Source organism: Moschus berezovskii, chromosome 26 (assembly GCF_049115385.1).
Source record: "Moschus berezovskii isolate FMDL1 chromosome 26, NW_MosBer_1.0, whole genome shotgun sequence".
Classification (NCBI taxonomy): domain Eukaryota; kingdom Metazoa; phylum Chordata; class Mammalia; order Artiodactyla; family Moschidae; genus Moschus; species Moschus berezovskii.
In genome coordinates, this window is record NC_142485.1 from 29911746 (window position 1) to 29932333 (window position 20588).

The 20588-nt window shown below is 44.4% G+C and overlaps 1 protein-coding gene across 2 annotated transcripts in view; it reads right to left on the reverse strand.

The window, feature by feature from the left end:
- The window catches only part of SNX25 (sorting nexin 25), a 99642-nt gene that overhangs the window by 48375 nt on the left and 30679 nt on the right, over positions 1-20588 (reverse strand). For both annotated transcript variants that reach the window (XM_055416413.2, XM_055416415.2), the window contains exons 4-5: positions 16453-16625; positions 14925-15111 (exon numbers count right to left, since the gene is read on the reverse strand). In XM_055416413.2, coding sequence (XP_055272388.2) covers positions 14925-15111; positions 16453-16625 — 360 coding nt within the window. The remainder of the gene's footprint in view (positions 1-14924; positions 15112-16452; positions 16626-20588) is intronic.

Below are 20588 nucleotides of genomic sequence, written 5' to 3' on the forward strand. Positions count from 1 at the left end.
GAGGGGGGGTTCAGGATGGGGAAACATGTACACCCGTGGCTGATTCATGTCAATGTATGACAAAAATCACTACAATATTGTAAAGTAATTAGCCTCTAATTAAAATAAATAAATAAATTTTAAAAAATCTATACAAGGTCTCACTGCTTTTAAGTTGGGCTCCAAAATCACTGCAGATGCTGACTGCAGCCAGGAAATTAAAAGACGCTTACTCCTTGGAAGGAAAGTTATGACCAACCTAGAGAGCATATTAAAAAGCAGAGACATTACTTTGCCAACAAAGGTCCGTCTAGTCAAGGCTATGGTTTTTCCCGTGGTCATGTATGGATGTGAGAGTTGGACTGTGAAGAAAGCTGAGCGCCAAAGAATTGATGCTTTTGAACTGTGGTGCCGGATAAGACTCTTGAGAGTCCCTTGGACTGCAAGGAGATCCAACCAGTCTATTCTAAAGGAGATCGATCCTGGGTGTTCATTGGAAGGACTGATGCTAAAGCTGAAACTGCAATACTTTGGCCACCTCATGCGACAAGTTGACTCACTGGAAAAGACTCTGATGCTAGGAGTGACTGGGGGTGGGAGGAGAAGGGGACGACAGAGAATGAGATGGCTGGATGGCATCACCGACTCGATGGACATGAGTTTGAGTGAATTCCGGGAGGTGGTGATGGACAGGGAGGCCTGGCGTGCTGTGATTCATGGGGTCGCAAAGAGTCAGACACGACTGAGCGAGTGAACTGAACTTAACTGAAAGCCTGAAACAAAAATGTCGGAGCCTAAAACAAAATTGTAGCTTTGTCTATGAAAAAAGATATGCTGTTTTTATTCTCCAACTAGATCAGGAGCCTCTTGAAAATAGGGATTGAGTCTTGAGTTCTTTAACCGAGCCTAACTTGGCAGTAAATATTTCGGAATGCCAGGGACGGAGTGTGTGTGTCCCCCGCTAAAGTCACAGGTGAAGCCTAAACCCCAGGGTCACGGTGTTTGGAGGCAGGACCTCGGAAGGGTCATTAGGTTTTGAGGTTGGTCCATGCCCATATTAAAGAGACCCCAGAGAGCTCTCTCCACCTCATGAGGACAGAAGCAGGCCCTCACCAGACACCCAGTCTGACTACCAGCAGCTTGATCTCGGACTCTCCAAACTCCAGAACCGGGAGAAAGGAACGTTTGTTCTTGAGCCACCCATTCTATGGTGTATTAGTGATAGCGGTCCAAACCAAAGAGCTAAATTCCTAAGTGCTAACATCTGTAACAGTTAACAGGTGCACACAGCATCCTGAACAACCTGCTCTCTGGGTATTCTCAGTGAACATTCCGGAACAAATAAGTCATCGGTGGCACTGAGAAAATACATGCCATCTGAGGAAGTGGCACGTTCAAACAAGTCCACAGAATTCTAAAGGAACATCAGCTAACAGACTCCTTTCATCGGGTACCAGGGACCTAATTAAATACTTTACATTACCTCATTTAATCCTCACAAGGCACTGTAAAGAACCCCACACTACAGAGGGAGAAACTGGAGTTCAGGGGCATTAAGAAATCTATACAAGGTTTCACTGCTTTTAAGTACAAGAACCAAAATGACAATCTAGGGCTTGATGATGCTAAAGCGCATGCTCTTAGCCATTTTCCAGCTTCCCTAAAATTCAACAGGTTAGTGTTTAGCATGTCTAAGGCCCTTCACAGCTTATCAGCACGGCTAAGGCCAGACCATCTTTCCAGCCAAACTGCCTTCCACATCCCTCTCGGACGCCATTTTCCAGGCAAACCAGGCCATGTGCAACGCTCCAAACACACTCCAGCTCTTTCCTACCACCCGGGCTCTGCTTCGTTTCTTCTCCCTCCTACACCTCACCTCTTCACCTGCTGAAATCCTATTCACTCCAAAACATTCAAGCCTCAGCCAACTCCTCTCTGAAGCTTCCTAGATCCCACTCACTTACAGCAGGAAATATTTGCTCCTACCCACTTCTTTGTGACTTCCCTGGTGGCTCAGATGGTAAAGCATCTTACTACAATGCGGGAGACCCAGGTTTGATCCCTGGGTTGGGAAGATCCTCTGGAGAAGGAAATGGCAACCCACTCCAGTATTCTTGCCTGGAAAATCCCATGGATGGAGGAGCCTGGTAGGCTGCAGTCCATGGGGTTGCAAAGAGTGGGACACGACTGAGCGACTTCACTTTTTTTCACTTTCACCCACTTGTTTAGCTCTTCACACTCTACTTCTGGCCTGACTGTCTTCACATTTAGCGATTTACACCCACAGGGGTCTCCTGTTTTGAACAGTGAACACCCTGATGACAGGGGAAAGAATCGAGGGTCCAGAGTCAATTCATCTTTACAGATACCAGACCCTCCTCACATGGTGCCCAGCGCATAGGAGGCATCTGAAGATGCTGACTGAATCTGCAGAACTCACTTTCACTTGATGCCAAAAGGCAAAGCAGGAAAGGAAGGACTTTTCATTCCGAATGCTGGCCGAGGCTGATGGCACAGCCTTCCTGGTTGTCTGAGGAGCTATCGGGGGGTACCTGGCACTCACTTGGCCCGTCCCCTCCAGAGAACGACACAGCCTTGCTGGTGCCAAGTTCAGTTCAACCACTGGGCGGATTGTTATCTGTAGGCTTACTCTTAATCAGAAGAGCAGAGATTGTTAGCATCTCTTTTTCCAAAATGATGATGTAAACTCAAATCTTAGGAGGAAGCAGTATAGTAAGAATTCAGCTCTTCCCAATCCTCGCAAGGTCCTACCCAGAGCATCTTTGTCTCAAGGACGATGAAAAAGTCACCCAAAGCTTGCTGGAGCCTGCCACTGAGTTGCCACCTCACCTCCCTTCACTTTTTTACACTTAGCTAAATTAACAAAGACTTAGACCAAGATTATTTTTATGAACTCTCCCCAACGATCTTAATCTCGCCTGAATGCTACACAGTCCTTCAAAACGTGTGCTCGGTCACTCAGTCATGTCTGACTCTTTGTGGCCCTGTGGACTGTAGCCCTCCAGGCTCCTCTGGTCCATGGGATTTCCCTGGCAAGAATACTGGAGTGGGTTGCCACTTCCTGCTCCAGGGGCTCTTCCCAACCCAGGGACTGAACCTGTGTCTCTTGCGTCTCCTGCACGGGCAGGCGGACTCTTTACTACTTGTGCCACCTGGGAAGCACCAGCCTTCAAAATAACTACCTTGGAAATCAACACTTTCTACTATCAAATGTTCAGAACAGCTTTGGGATCCTATCAGACTTGATTTCAAAATTATTTAGAAGCCAAATCAAAAGAGTTAGTCTCTCCACTTCATTAGGCACATCCCTGAAATATGACTTCAGAGCTGTCTTGGGAGTGTACATACTGGAACATCTTAGGAGAGTCAAAGGCTGTGGACAAATTCAGGTGCACAACACGGTAACTGGTTTAAAATGCGATCTGCTATTAAAATGAGCAAGGATCTACCATGGAGCAGAGTATCATATACATACAAATGTTTAAGAAGAAAACCAGAAATTTAAAAACAGTGTTTCAGAACCACCACAGGCTACTCTGTACCAGGCTAGGGATAATGTTTCCATTAAAGGGACTTCACCTAAAGTGTTTAAAAAATGAAGCCATGGTGATTTCTTCTAGCTAAGCTGGCGCCATCTCCCATGTCCATGACACTACCAAGGTCTGCTGGATAATTTATAAAGTGTATCAGAGTAGTTAAGAATGTGAGCTTTGGGGTCTTCTTCGGATAGCATATTAAAAAGCAGAGACATTACTTTGCCAACCAAGGTCCGTCTAGTCAAGGCTATGGTTTTTCCCATGGTCATGTATGGATGTGAGAGTTGGACTGTGAAGAAAGCTGATCCCCGAAGAATTGATGTTTTTGAACTGTGGTGCTGGAGAAGACTCTTGAGAGTCCCTTGGACTGCAAGGAGATCCAACCAGTCCATTCTAAAGGAGATCAATCCTGGGTGTTCATTGGAAGGAGTGATGCTAAAGCTGAAACTCCAATACTTTGGCTACCTCATGCGACGAGTTGACTCACTGGAAAAGAGTCTGATGCTGGGAGGGATTGGGGGTGGGAGGAGACGGGGACGACAGAGAATGAGATGGCTGGATGGCATCACCGACTCGATGGACATGAGTGAGTTTGAGTGAACTCCGGGAGTTGGTGATGGACAGGGAGGCCTGGCGTGCTGTGATTCATGGGGTCGCAAAGAGTCGGACATGACTGAGCGACTGAACTGAACTGAACTGAACTTGGTGGTCCAATGGCTAAGATTCTGTGCTCCCAATGCAGGAACCTGGGTTCAATCCCTGGTCAGGGAACTAGATCCCACATGCTGCAACTAAGACCCAGCACTGCCAAATATTAATATACAAATATAAAATATAAAGAATGTGAGCTCTGGCACCAGATGGGCTTTGTTCAAATGCTGCTTTCAATGCTTACAATGTCACCCTAGGAAAAACTTTCAAGCTTTTAAAACTCAAGAGTCCTCATTTGTAAAAAGAGGAATAGCAGCATTTTTCCTCGTAGGATTTTTACAAAGTTACATGAAAGAACTTAAAATATCTGGAACTGCATCTGCCTCACAGTAAGAATTTAACAACGATTATAATTATTGTCCTTTAACACTGCTGCTGACTCTTTAGATGTGTGTTGTTTAGGGGGATGGTACGTGTGTGCTTGTAAAATACATATAAAAGCCATTTTATAATAAGTAACCTCACCTTTTTTTCCCTATGAGAGTCTCAGCCTGATCAATCAAACACCACCAGGGTCATTATAGTCCCAGAACATCAGGCTTCCTGGCCCACCGCCATGAACAAGGGGAACCATAGGGCATCTCCCCAAAGAAAAAGATAAAAGTTACCATAGGATCCTGGGGAAAGGCAGGGTGTGGATGAAATGTAAATGAAGCAGTGCTGTGACAGGCTCAGAGCAGGGCTTGTAAAAAGGTCAATTTCAGATGAACCCAGGGCACTACTGCCTTAAAAACCACAAAGTTAAGTCAGTGTAGGATGCTGAGTCCAGAAACCCCCATCTGCAACTCTGGGTTAAAATGGGGCTGCTTCTCTGTGTCAAAGTGACTGACACCCTCCAGGCAAGAATAGGATGTGTCATTCCTACTGATATAATTTCATACAGCAAAGTTTCCAACAAAATTTACAGAGCCATGCTTTTCAGTGAATAAGAAAGCAGGGGTTGCTCAGAAGGGAGTACCATCATGACATTTGACAGCTGTATTTGGAAGAAATACTATTTCCTGTTAACTTGGTAGCTGGTTTTAGTGTCTGCTCCCACCAGCCTGATAGGTGGACAGGCAGATTTTACTTTCTCAGTCTGAGCCAATTTTTACTTTCTCTGAAGTAACATAACGCTCTTTCAAGACAATGAGAAAATACAGAAAGCACGACATTCAAAGTTAACTGCTATTAACATGTGGTATCTTTATAACCTTTTTTCTATGCAAACATGATTTTCTTATTGCTTTATAAGATGGAATTTTTGCTATAAATACTGGCTTCAAGCTTATTTTTAAAATTTTATTATTTATTTATTTATTGGGCTGCTGCTGCTGCTGCTGATAGGTCTTATTTGCAGCATATGGGATCAACTTCCCTGACCTGGGATCAAACTCAGGTTCCCTGCATCCGGAGCTGGGAGTCTAAGCTATTGGACCACCAGGAAAGTTCTCTACAACTTATAAATCTACAGTTCAGTTCAGTTCAGACGTTCAGTCATGTCTGACTCTTTGTGACCCCGTGGACTGCAGCACGCCAGGCTTCCCTGTCCATCACCAACTCCTGGAGCTTACTCAAACTCATGTCCATCAAGTAGTGATGCCACCCAACCATCTCATCTTCTGTCATCGCCTTCTCCTCCTGCCTTCAATCTTTCCCAGCATCAGGGTCTTTTCAAATGAGTCAACTCTCCGCATTCGGTGGCCAAAGGATTGGAATTTCAGCTTTAGCATCAGTCCTTCCAATGAATATTCAGGACTGATTTCCTTTAGGACTGACTGGTTTGATCTCTTTACAGTACAATAGTTACTGTCTCCCAATAGTATTAAATATTCTGTTTCCACACTATTATTACATGGCAATCCACTGTACAGGTGAGTCAAAACTTTTTTAACCGACCCTTACTGTGAGATGCTTTTAATTATCTCAAGCACTTCTCTATTTTAAATAAAATTACAAGAAACGTTCTTGGAGAAATCTTTCCTTATATTCCTGATTATTTTCTTAAGATAAATTCTTATGAATAATGAATCTATCTGAAAGAATGCATATTTTGTGCCCTGTTGTTCAGATTATAAAAGCTGTAACAGAAAGGACATAATTTCAACCCACAGGACACTCTTGATAACACACGAGGCATCAAATTTTTAATCTTTAGCAATATTATGAACAGAGAGAAGTATCTAATTTTAGCTTTTTGGTCTGAGTACCACTGAGGATGACAACAGGCTCCTGAGCTATCTTTTCAGGAGGTATATTTAACAGTCTTAAGCAGGAAGTACCCAGAGCTACAGCACAAACAGGGGAAATTTTCAGTTAAGATTCAGGAGAAAGAGGCACTTTTTCCCCCCACTTTTCTACCCCCACTTTTCCAGTATGCAGAAGGCGGCTGATTCCACAGAGAGTCTAAGGCACGTTTCCCAGCCTGTTCCCATTCACGGCACACACAGCGAGTGACGGTATCTGATGAGGACACAGGGGTGACCACCATCCCAGCCACCTCGTGCACTGAGGACGCCTTCAGCCCTGCACACCCACACACTGTACTTTAGTCACACTAGCTAGAAAGTTCTGCACCAGAGCAGCCTGAGGAATCCAGAGTGTATGTAAACACACACACACACAATTCATGTTATGTGTACAGAAAATAATCTGGAAACATACATGTCAAGTAGTCATACTTTTTATCTGTCTGGAATAGTAATTTCTATTTTCTTAATCTTGTTTGTATCTTTTAATCTTCCTAAAATAACGACTGTATATTCATTTGCTAGTTCCCAGAGTCTACAAAAATTGCATGTTACAGAAGCAGCCAAAGCTCTGTCATGCTGGCCAGTTGGTGCCCTTGAGTTAACCTCAAGAATGCCAAAGTTTTCCTCTGCCACCAGTATCTCATTTCTACTTGTGTTCCTCATATTTGTATGACATTAATATTGTTATAAAGTATTTACAGATGGATTTATAGCACCACTGTGTTCCATTCCCAGTTCTTATATAAAGCATCTTCACTGAGAATGTCTACCGCGTAACCTTCAGTTGCCTAGTTTTATCTTCTATACCAAAAAAGTCCTAATGACTTTTCACACGTTTTGAACCAAGTTTTTCTGCAATAAGATATACTGTGTCACGTCATCGCCTTCATTAACTGTGTTCAAGTCAGGACCTGACAGTGTTCCTCCTCCTCCTGACAACTGTTATTTTTTCAGCTCTTACCGGGAGCCTAGCATGCCCTGCCTTACATGCGTTATCTCAATTATCATGACAACCCTATGCAATAGGAACTATGTTCTCTGCTTCACAGTTAAGACTGAGGCTCATTGTGGAAGCGACTTGCCTCCGGCCATGCACTCGGCAATCAGTGAAGCCACAGTGCAAACCAGGTCAGTGAAGTCCAGGCCTGTCGGACCCTCGAGCCGGTGTTGCTGGCCAGGGTCTGCCTTGATGCTCGATGCTTCACGAGACGACCTCTTACGTTGTTAATGCCCATCTGCCTTTAGAAGAACTGAATTTCTGTCAAGTGCAGGACATCAAAAGACAGGACATGCATGGCCACGACTTACTCGGTGCAGGGCTGGAGTCGGCCCGCCAGTCCTGGGCGGGCTCTGGAGAGCTGGCTGCTGCGTTTCAGGAATTAAGCCCACCATTATTAAAATTAAGTTACACAAAGTCATGTATGGATGTGAAAGCTGGACTATAAAGAAAGCTGAGCACTGAAGAATTGATGCTTTTGAACTGCAGTGCTGGAGAAGACTCTTAAGCAGTCCCTTGGACTGCAAGGAGATTCAACTTGTTCATCCTAAAGGAGATCAGTCCTGGGTGTTCATTGGAAGGACTGATGTTGAAGCTGAAACTCCAATACTTTGGCCACCTCATGCTAAGAGCTGACTCATTTGAAAAGACCCTGATGCTTGGAAAGATTGAGGGCAGGAGGAGAAGGGGACAACAGAGGATGAGATGGTTGGATGGCATCACCGACTCAATGGACATGAGTTTGGGTAAGCTCCAGGCGTTGGTGATGGACAGGGAAGCCTGGCGTGCTGCAGCCCATGGGGTCGCAAAGAGTCAGACACGACTGAGTGACTGCACTGACTGAACTGACCATTTTTTTAGGATTAAAAGTACTCAAAACTCACTGGTTCCTAATGATTTCATTGATTTCTTATCTCTGTGGGAGGTTCTTTACACCCACTGGGGTCAGTGTACTGGAAATGCTGCATGAACACATACTCCGTGGGTCTCCTCCCAGCTCCGCATGTGCTGACGTCACGCTGGTGGCTTTCCACCGGCCATGCTGGCAGTGTGGACACCAGAGGAACCGCCAGATGCTGCAAGTCAGGGGTAAGAAAAACCCTCCCGCCACAGAAACCAGCTGCTCACGAGGACCAGCAAACCACCTCCACCAGCCTTCACCACTCTTCACTACTCGTAAATCACAAGTTCTTTTGTTCCCCCAATCATCTGTAAAAAAAACTTTTGTTTTCATTTTTTGCGCCACACTGCGTGGCACGTGGGATCCTAGCTCCGCTGACCAGGGGTTGAACCCCCTGAGGTGGAACGGTGGAGTCTTAACCACTGGACAGCAGGGAAGGTCTGTGAGCACTGCAGTGTTTGTCTCTGTTTTGTTTTTTTAAAGAGACAGGAAGTACCCACAGACCTCACCCTACTCTCAAACCCTTCATGTTTAAAGTCCAAGAAGCCCCACCCCCGGCCTCTCCCCATCTCTCTTTAACTCCTCTCCTCCTGAGATGAAGAGGCTTTTCATCTGATCACAGAGGAAGAGGAGCTGGGCAAGTGCAGAGCAGCCCTCCTGTGCCCTTTCCTCTCAGGGGCATGTGTTCTCTGCCTCCGGGGCAGCGGCAAGTGGACCACACCCGTCAGGGATGAGCAGGCACAAGCAGAGGGATTCCAGTCCAGCAGTGCTGGGCAGGAAGGACCGTCTAATTCTGAAACTCAGTTTTAGCCAGTGTGCTGCCCACATATGTAAACCACGTTCTCCATGATCCATCAGTAATAAAAGTGACACTGAGGTCTTCATTTGCCCTATTCCTTTACCCTAAGATGGATCAGACATCAGGATGGACAAGACCATTGCAATTGATGATGTTGTTCTTCAGTAGCTCAGTCATGTCTGACTCTTTGCAACGCCATGGACTGCAGCACACCAGGCTTCCCTGTCCTTCACTATCTCCCGGAGTTTGCTCAAACTCATGTCCATCGAGTCAGCTGTATCATCCAGCCATCTCATCCTCTGTGGCCCCCTTCTCCTCCCACCTTCAATCTTTCCCAGCATCCAGGTCTTTTCCAGTGAGTCAGCTCTTCATATCAGGTGGCCAAAGTATTGGAGCTTCAGCTTCAACATCTGTCCCTCCAATGAACATTCAGGGTTGATTTTCTTTAGGATTGACTGGTTTGACTTCCATGCTGTTCAAGGGACTCTCAAGAGTCTTCTACAGCACCACAGTTTGAAAGCATCAATTCTTCAGCGCTTAGCCTTCTTTATGGTCCAACTCTCACATCCATACATGACTACTGGAAAAACCAAAGTGTTGATGAGATGGACCTGATCATAAGGGCTCCTCAAACCCTAAGATGAAACGCTGCATCCTCGCAGGCCTTGAGGAGCTGCCCAGTCTTCTCAATAATATGAAGTCTATCTGCAAGCCTTGGTCTAGTGATTACAAACAATAACAATACTAGTACCAGCTAACGATTAGAAACACGCAGGTCCTGGGTCAAGTGCTTTACGTAAACTGACTTGTGGTTCTGTCATTCATAAAGCAGGGAACACTTACCCGCACCTAACCCAGTGCCAGAGCTGCTCCAAACACAAGCACAGCGACAGCATAAACTTCACACCAAAATCCCCCTTCTCATATCACATTTTAATTGCTGCCAACACTTAATCATCTTGCCTCCTAAATAAAAATAACTTGTGCCCTCGGATATGTTTAACTCCCACCTCAGTGCCCTCTGCCATTTCTCAGACACTGGAAGGAATTATATCTGAAGTCAGTGTACTTTTATTTTTCATAAAGCTGAAAGATCTTTTAGACACTTTTCATAGGCAGTCTCGCATTTTAATGTGTGTTTAAAAACTAAATTTATATTCATTTATTCTTTTCATAAAGATTTGCCAGGCCTCTGTTTTACAGTTTGAATTTCCATCTCCCTGTCCGCCCACACGAGCCTGCCTTAGCGGTTTACACATGCTCACTGATTTCTGACACACTGCAATGGGTTGTCTTAAGCATGCTTGATTTCTTTTTTTTTTCTTGTTCCTCTATAACGTGACCCTATTTACTGCTCAAGATTCACATTTTCAGAATTCTGTTCAAAACACTAAACATTCAAATAATTTGAATTCTTCTACATAAAAGCATGAGATTTTAAGAATTTAATTATTTTTAATATCTTATCTTCACGTGCAGATGTACCTAAACTGATTCAGAGTTGAAAAATCCAATGCATTATGATAGCCAAAGAAAAAATAATTAGAAACCCTCTCAGAAACCCATGCTAATGTTAGTCACGTTCTCTTCAGTTAATCCAGTTAGGCCCACTGCCTCTTGCTTTCGTAAAACTGAAAACACCACACCAATCTCAGCGTGTGCTAGATAAAAGGTTTCCTTCTCTTCTCCAAGCAAAATAATCTTTAATTTTAACTTTTCATTTATTATTAGAATTTCCTCTCTATTTTTAGGTTCTCCACACTGCTCTCTAAATGAGGGTCAGAAATAAACAAAAACAGAACTGAAAAATCTAATAAAGATCAGGCTGGCGGTAAATAAGATTACGGCAGGGACAGGCTGCTCTGATTTACTTTATTACTACTCGTTTCTCTGGTGGTCTGTCACTGTCTTAATAAAAGATGATGGCGCTTCTGATGGTTATCGCGTGGGTTATACCCATGCCAGGGTCGGTGCCTGCCAAGCCCCACCAACCAGGAGAGTTGTCTCCACGCCGGCAGGCAATCCCACAAGACTGGGGCTGTGTCTCACTGCTGTTCTCTGCCCACCTGGCTGGCAGGTCACCAGCTCTACAAGCGGGGTATGAAGCCAGACAGACCCGAGTTCAGATCCCAGCTCTGTCACTGATTAGCTTTGATCCAGGGCAAGTCGCTTTGCTCTCTTCAACCAAGCCATAAGCAACACGCACCTATTGTACATGGTGGTTATAAGCATCAGATGATTATTATAAAGAACCTTGCGTTGTGCTGGATACATATTAGACTGTCAACAAATGGTAGTTTAAAACAAAAGGAGCTTTCCTTTCTTGAGCAATAGCTTGGCATCTCCTTAACCGTGGCGAATGTCCAGGCCAGGAAAGCACCTTCCCACTGCCCGTGTGGGAAGCAGTGCCGCTCTGCCTTACTCTAACCCACAGCACACAGGACCGGGGCAAACATGCCTACCTGCCTATTCTGTACCCATTCTAACTAAGCCTAAGGGTGCCCAGAAAAAGACTACTTGTTTTTTTCTCAATCGTTTTGACCAACACAACAATGCCATGTAGCAGCTTCTAGAAATTTCCTTAGAAGACAAGCAGTGCATACGTGACCTATGCCACCATCTTTCCCGGCCTCCCTCCCACTTCCTGGGATGGGGATATGACGGCTGGCATCCTAGAGAACATCCTCACCATGAGGACTCTGGAATACAGGAGGGCAGAGCAGTGAGCTAGGAGGAGCCTGGGTCCTTAAGAAGGTTGGGGCCCCACTGGGTACTCCAGACTTCTTCTGTGTAAGGAAGAAAACACCCTCTGTTCTTTGACAAGTTGTCATTATTCTGTGGGTTTTCTAATTTTCAGCTGAATCTAAACCTAATATAAGATGGGGCTTCCCAGGTGACACTAGTGGTAAAGAACCCACCTGCCAACGCAGGAGACATAGATGCAGGTTCAATCTCCGGGTCAGGAAGGTCCCCTGGAGAAGGGCGTGGCAACCCGCTCCAGTATTTGTGTCTGGAGAATTCCACTGACAGAAGAGCCTGGCAGGCTACAGTCCACAGGGTTGCAAAGAATCAGACACGACTGAAGAGACTAAGCAAGCATGTACAATGTAAGTACAGTATCTCCAAACTGTCCTTGGAGTTAAACCAGTGGCTCTTAAGCAAGAACATTTCTGGCCCCCAGAGGACACAAGGCAATGTCCAGAGACATTCTGGGTTGTCACAATCTGGGGGTGCTGCTGGCAGTGAGCGGATGGAGGCCAGGGGTGCTGCTTATGTTCTACAGTAAGTTGAACAACCCCCACAACAAAGGATCATCCAGCTCCATGTGTCAATTTTGCCAAGGCTGAGAAACCTCGGGTTAAACACGTCTCTCCGGAAGGTCAGGGATAATATGCCCCTTGCTCACGACAGTAAGCCTGGCAGAAGAATGAGGTGCCCGGATCAGTTAGTATTCCCCCCATCAGTTACCAGGCACCTCGTACAGTATACATCGTTTTCAAAGAATCAGAACAGAATGAATCACATGACAAGACATCTGGCAAAAGGCCTCAGACTGGCAGCTTGTGAGAGGATATTACATTTAAAGGAGACGCCACGTCCTTGGGGTCTTAATCGCACTTTATGACCCCCTGGGAGGCTGATGCGCCAGTTCCACTCCAGACCAGTTATTACAAAGTTCCCAGGGGTGAAGCCTAGGCATCTGTACGTTCCATGGAGGAGCAAATAATTTTCATTAGAGTAACTTTTCACAACGCAGACAGCCCTGGATATGCCAGATTCCTGGGCCACAACCTGCCTACTTGTTTACAAAAGGTTCCATTGGGGCCTTTCACTTCTCCTTTGCTTAATGTTCACTTCGACGCCCGCTTTATCTTCAAAATATAGGAACATGCGGTCTTTTCTCCAGTCCGGCTGTGACTGCCGCATTTCACGGGTGGGTGCATCTTAGCTCTGAACGAGGCTCTCTGCCTTTCCTTGACGGTGGCCATCGCCCCACCAGCCACTCCACCACTGGAATCTAATCAGCTGCCCTTTAACATCCTGCATCAACACGACATTCGGATTACCGGCTCCTGTTCTGTTAGCAGAGCTGTTCACTGCTCCTCCTAGAAGACCCAGAAAATTCAAAATATTAACCCAGTCTAACTCCCACAGCCTCAGTGTGACATCCTGAAGGCTAGAGAAGAAGAACAAGGAAGCAGCCTCAAAGAGACAGTGGGATCTCAAGCTGTAATTTTTAAAAGTCTGGTTGATTCTAATATATAGCCAGGGGTGTGCCTGCTGGATGCATTTCTAGCGCTATAATCCCACCATGAAAGCATCTCATGCTGACTCAGAAAAAAAGAAAAGTTTTTTTTGTAGTTCTACTGCAGAACTACAAATAGCGCATTCATGGGTTTTTTTGCTGTTGTTTGTTTATTTTTAATGCATCCCAGTCTAGCAGAGCTGAGTGACTATTTCCTTTAGAAAATACTCATCTTTCTTCCAGGCTTCCCAAGTTATGCAGTGGTAAAGAATCCCCCTGCCAAGCAGAAGATGCGGGTTTGATCCCTGAATCGGGAAGATCCCAGAGGAAGAAACGGCAACTCATTCCAGTATTCTTGCCTGGGAAATCCTAGCGACAGAAGAGCCTGGAGGGCTACAGTCCAAGGGGCCGCAAAGAGTCAGACATGACTGAACGACTAAGCACGCACGTGTGCATCTTTTTTCAAATATGTAACAAAGATGGTTTCACTTAGTCTAAATAAGATGCAATTCCTGCTTTAGGCAGCCTATCCCAAAATTTTACTGGGGGCAATCTGAAGACAGGGACCTAAAATGCTAATAAAAGTCAGACAGCAGAGTCCTCTAACTGTACAGGAAAAACAACGGGACAGTTGAGATTATGACTGAGGAAAGCAGCTCCATTTGTGCTGATGAGGCTCATCGATGTGGGTTTCAGACAGAAGTCTGATAAAAAGCAATTCTGTCTGTCAATATGAGTGGGCAGAGTTGACCCTTAAATAAGAGGGCAATATTTTTTTTTATCGGATGAACAATAAGTAGCTAAGTAACAAGATACTTTATGCAGCGTCACCTCCTCTTTGAGCAGAAAGATCAATCCCTGGCATCATAGAGTTGTTCCTGGCAGCCTCTCAAGTGCAAGCAGCAGAGAGTAAGAACTGGTCCTCAGGTCTGTGCCTCAGATACAATGAACAGGGACAACCACCGCGAGGATGAAACACACAGCAGTGCCGCCTCACAGAGAACTGCCCGAGATGCTACGACACAGCAAAGCCCACGGAACTCTCCCAGTCACAGGTCAGGGAAGGAGGCCGGACTTCCCTATGAAAGAGACTCCTGGGGTGTTATTTCTCAAGACAATCAGTCAAGAACCCCTTTATTCCCCAAACCGGGCCTCTGTGTTTTCTAAGAAAAAAGAAAATCAACAGAAATGTTCTACGCTGTAATTTTAAACACACATCAGTTCCTTCCACTGCTTTCCCAGAGGAAGCATCCGAGCAGCTCCGCAGGTTCTAACAACTGATCGACTTTCTATTATAACCTAATCATTTGAAAAACATGGTACTTTGAACAAACGAACTCCACTACTAAGGGAGAAGCTCGATAAATTTTGTTGTTACTGATTAGTGAGATCTACAGACTTCCTTTATTTCTGCTTCCCTGACAACCACTTTTTTTTTTTAACCTAACCAGGCAGAGAAGGATAGTTAGTAGCATTGTCATGCTATAATTAAAGACCGAGTACCTGAGCTGCTTCAGGAACTCAACGTCAGAGTGGCTGTTAATGAGCTTGACGAACTCTTCATAGGAAGGCGCGTACGTGTAGGCTCTCTTGTGATGTTCATCCACGTGCTCCCTGCGCTCCAGCTGGGCGAGCAGCGTCTGGTTAATGTAATCTGGGTTACTGAGCAGCTCTACCACCGGCTTCAAGACTGCGGGACAGAGAAGAGAGCAACACTGAAAAGGCCTTCTCCTTCAGAGGAGCCGTGTTCATGCTTCTGTAATTGAAACTGCGCCTGGCAAACACTGTGAAACTACCCAAGTGGAATGTAAAAGTGTGCACGCATGCGCACACATGCAACACACACACACACACGGACCCATCCCTCTGGGTCTGCTACCAGCTAAGGCTACAACCAAGTGGTCATTTTAACAAATGAGTTACATGGGAAAGAATGATGAAAGAAAGCCATTCGGAACCCAAGTGGTTAACAAAGCTATCAAAATTAAATACGTTCATTTTTTCCTTTTATTTCCATTATAAAGCTCAACATGCTTTATCTGCTAAAAGGGTGAAAGTTAACATTCTCCCAACTGGTGAAACAGGCCTCAGGGAGGAAGTTCTGAGAAAGCCAATGACACCATGAAAGAGTCATCCTACAAACTTCAGGTTAAAAAGGTCGCCTTCTCTCTAGGGTTGGCTGTATCAGCTAACGGGCAGAGCTGGCTAATCCTGAGATAATAAATGAGACATTAAACCAATGCATATAAACACAACGTTCTTTGAGATTCTGAGGTAGGGAAAGTTTCTCTTTAGATGATATTTTCTTCCATTTTTCTTATCCGAGCTAAGCATTTCCTTGGATACACTTTTTTTCTAACAACCACATTATATTGTGGTACAGTTCCTTTTTTATGTATTCCAAGTCACATATGTTGGTGGTGGTGCTGTGCTCAGTCGTGTCTGACTTTTTGTGACCCCATGCACTGTAGCCCACCAGGCTCTTCTGTCCATGGAATTCTCCAGGCAAGAACACTGGAGTGGGTTGCCATTTCCGACTCCAGGGGATCTTCCTGACTTAGGGACTGAACCTGCGTCTCTTGCATTTCCCACACTGGCAGGTAGGTTCTTTCCCACCGCTATACCTGTGAAGACCTAAGTCACATATAGGTATTAGCAATGAATACTGCAGCAAAGGTATTTTCAGTGAATGCACACTACTGCTTGAGGACAGATATGCTTGTGTTTATGCATGTAATGGATGCTACATTGTGAAGGGCATAAGGACTGGTCATCTTATTAAAAAAACGAAATGGACTATGTATGTGGCAATATGTTATATAAAAAAATTTATCACATAGGGCCAAGTGATGTCTTCGTCAAATGACATGTAAAACTTGATCTTTTGAAAATACTTTAATTCCCATGCATCCCACAGTATACAAGGTCTGTACTGTACAGGTATCATACAAAGTGTTCTCACATTCACATGGAACATGTTCGTTTGCATTAAGTATCGTATTAGTAATGTCAATTAGCTATGAAAGTCTACCTTTTGTGGTCAGAATTTCCGCGAGCATTATGCGTAAGCTGAGAGACTGGACGTCCTTCGAAGGCAGGAGACAGAGCACCAGAACCCGAGAACACGTCTGTAGAAACCGTACTTCGTCACGCGAGTTCCTCAAGCAAGAATGTAACACAAAAGGCCTCGGCTGCTCTTCATGTCTGAAAAAATAAATACACCAACAGAGGGAAAAGGAAGGAAAGAAATTTCTAGAAACAATTTGGTCAGGTACCATTAGGTAAAAAAAAAAACAAACTTCAAATGGGCAACACATCAGTTTTAATAACTATGTTCACTCTTCGACTATCAATATTCAATAATTTTCTCAACCACAGACTAATCTGGAAAAACTGGCTTTTTGGGATTTCTAACCTTAATTAAGTAGCATGAACGGTTATACAGAACTCCCGAATTGTAGCAACAACTATCCAGAAAGGGGTGAGTGTCTCTTTAACTAGATTTTAAAATCTTCTAGCTCTCTTTTTAAATGTCATCTAGAGCGTCCTTTAAAAAAAAAAAAATCTAACAAAGCATAATCCAGGGTCACCAGGTCCTGACAGCATCCTTCTGTCAGCGTCCTTACTGCAATTCCTAGTACTTAGCTCTGGGCTCTCATGCCTTGAGTAAGCAAAAGGACGTTAACCTTCTATACATTTCACAAGCGCAGTATTACTTAATCTTCCCACCTACATCAAGAAGTGTATATTATCATCGCCATTTCACAGATGAGAATATTAAGGATCTGAATGATCGAGTGAACAGTCCAAAGTCACAGAGGTAATTAACGGTAGAAGTAATTCAAGTTCTGCTCTGACTCCCACATCCCCAACTCTTTAACACAAAGTCAGAATTAGAGATTAAGATGAAAAGAAAAAAAAAAATTCAGAGATAAAGAGAAAAATATGTGAGGAAAAGCATTATTTTGTCCCTTAAACAGCATGCCTGGCTTTATGAGTAAAAAGAATACACAGACTGTAAAAAGGAGGCTATGAAATTAAAAATGCCATTGATTTAATAGCATAAAAACAATCATTTTTAAATTTTCCTGAAACATGCTAGAACAAGACAGATGGGGCAAAGGAAGAGGAAACAGGCAAGAAATTAAGTGTGATCTGGATTGACTTAGAGCAGCCAATGGCATGTCAGCTGGGAAATAAATACAGGCTGACCGGAAAGCTGCCTCCACACAATTGCCCAACAGTCAACCAGAGGATGTGTCGCTTTTATTAATGCAATTTATTATTCTCTTGCCTGACTGTGGCCAATTCAATTGGGTGCCTCCTGGCTGCCACTGTCATTTTGCAGTCAATGGAAATTTGCACCCCAATGGCGATTTCCAGGGTGAAGGCACACTTTATCTGGGGCAGGTGAGCGCAGAGATAACCATAGAACCTAGATGCATTTCTGCCCAGTCTCACTGTGTGATGTGTAGAAGGTGAAGCACAACCAGATATTAGATCCCCAGCGTTCACCTCCAGGGCACCACCATCTATATGCAAAACACTAGTGACCTCCTGGCACTTTCCCAAATATCCATAATCTCAGAGAACAGTGATAGAGTTCCTTCCTTTAATAAGAATCATCAACCAAAGCTTCCAGGCATAGCCCAGACACCAATTAATCTATCTTTGGCACAAGAAAACTGGAGGTCCAAACAGAAGGCGCTTCTAAAATGCAATCAAGTTTCTGTTTCTATTACTCTGATGCTTACTCATATTATCTTTATATAATCCACAAAAGCAGTCATTTCGCAAGCTGGTAAATGTCTCAATGAAAAATATATTCTCATGTTGAAATCAGATAATCATAAAAACACTCCATTTCTCTAACCGCTTGCTCTTCTCCCAAACCTAAATTCATCAGTCTTCTAACTGGAATAAAACAATGATCTAAAACTACTGTCCTCTATTGAGCCATAATTTAAATACTTAAAAATGAGCTTCCACTGATGACGGTATCCACCAGACAGAACTAGGGAGCGCTTTATGGAGCGGATGCCATAGGTGCTGCACGGGCCTCAGAACACTCAGGAGGAAAGGCTGAAGCTTCTGAGGCTCCAGCGAGGTGACCCTTATAACTTCCTCATCAGTTCACATACCCCCTTCCTTACTGGAAGTTACTTTCTCTAAAAATGGTGGTTTTCAGAGGGTGGTCTGCAGGCTCCCGCGTGTCCCCCAGACATTGTCAAGCGGGTCTGTAAGGCCCAAACCCTGTTCACAGCCACAAAACAATCCCATGTGTCTCGCCTGCTCTCACGAGTTGTAGTTGAGTTTCCCAGAGGCGACAGGCTGTGTGGTGACCCTGTCACTCTTGACCGTGAGTGGAAAGAGAACTGTGCATTCTTACACTTAAAAAAAGTCTTAGTTTAATATCTGATATGATAAATATTGACAGATATGAGTGCTGAGCTGGTAAATGTTTAACAACTGGCTCTCCAAAGGAGGAAAAAAAGCTCCCATTTGGAGCATTGGCCCAATTTCATGGGGTCAGTACTCCCACTGCGGCCAATTACAAAGTGACAAGGAGGTGCTCACTGACTTCAGGGTTGCTCCTGCACCAGCGCAAGCTGTCCCCAGGACCCCACGGCTCTAACCCATACAGACAAAAGCTCTTTTAGGTCCTCGAAAACCTTCAAGAGCACAGGGAATGTATCCTCAGAACAGGAAAACTGAAAACCCCTGCTCCACAGTAAATTTTTCAAACTGTGGATTGGGACTCGCAAGGAACAAGATAAAATTTAATCTCAGATGCCTTTTAAATGGTAAACAACAACAACAGCAAAAATCAAAGTTCTCATAAGTAATGAGCATGATTTGATGAAACTGGATCACAATATGAAAAGTATTCCCAACTCTCACAACATTGTTAATCCACTATAGTGTAATACAAAATAAAAAGTTTAATGAAACAAAATTTTTAAATGTATCCCCCGTTTTATTTTTAAAATCTGAAAAAAACATGGACATGTACACACTGCTCTATTTAAAATGGATAACCAACAAGGACTTACTGTATAGCACAGGGAACTCTGCTCAATGTTATGTGGCAGCCTGGATGGGAGGGGCATTTGGGGGAGAACAGATACATGTATATGCTTGGCTGAGTCCCTTTGGTGTCCACCTGAAACTATCACAATATTGTCAATCAGCTATACTCCAATGCAAAATAAGTAGTTTAAAGAAAAAAAAAGTCTGCAAAAAACACTGGGGGCAGTGAACTGGAAAAGAATAGGCATACAGTGGCCCTGTGGATTCCAGCCTCATGAACCTGAGCTGGGTGAGCGTGGGGAGAGAGATGACTCCTGGACAGCTGCTGCCGCACGACCCCCCTTAACAGCCAGGAGCCCCCACAACCTCACAGGCAGGGCAGCGAGTGCTCGCAGACCAATCCACAAGACAGGGCTTCTTAGAAGGAGAGCTACCACCTGCCCGAGGAGGAGGCCTCTGCTTCCTCATCCCCTTACATATTTTGCAAATACTTTCTCTTCTCCCCTACAATAGAGGCAGTGCTGTATCAGCGAGAAGAGGCCCCAGGAACTGCTGGGACCCTGTTCCTACTCCAACTGAGTCTGTATCCAGTGGGCAGAAGGCTACTCGCTGCAGTGAGGCTGCTCTTTATGTCCAGGTTAGAGGCGCTATGAGTCGTCATGCTCTCACTCAGGCAAGAGTAAGACAGACGTTTAGGATCCTATCAGCAAACCTAAGGGAATAATGATTTGTTATGAGCACCGAGGTCTTGTTGAAGTCTTCTTCCAAAGGCAGAGTCACCTCTTGGGCACAAACCTTTCCCTGCTAATAGTACAAAAGACTGACAAGCCTGAGTACTGGCAATTTTCACATGAAAACACCTTCTCTAATCATGGCCTGCAAGCTCCAATACTGAGCTCCTTCTTTAAAATCAAGTTTTAGGATACTACGATGCAACAGAGCTCTTAACACAGGACTCACAAAAAGAAACATGAACTTTATTTAAACTTTCTCGAAAACTGAAAACTCACTGACACTCTTCAGAGTGTAAAACTATATTTAAATGCTCTATTTCTAGACACCTTTAATGCTGCTAAATAAATTCATGATAGTGCTGGCTCTGTAAAATTAATCTCACTGCTTCAGCTATTTACAAAA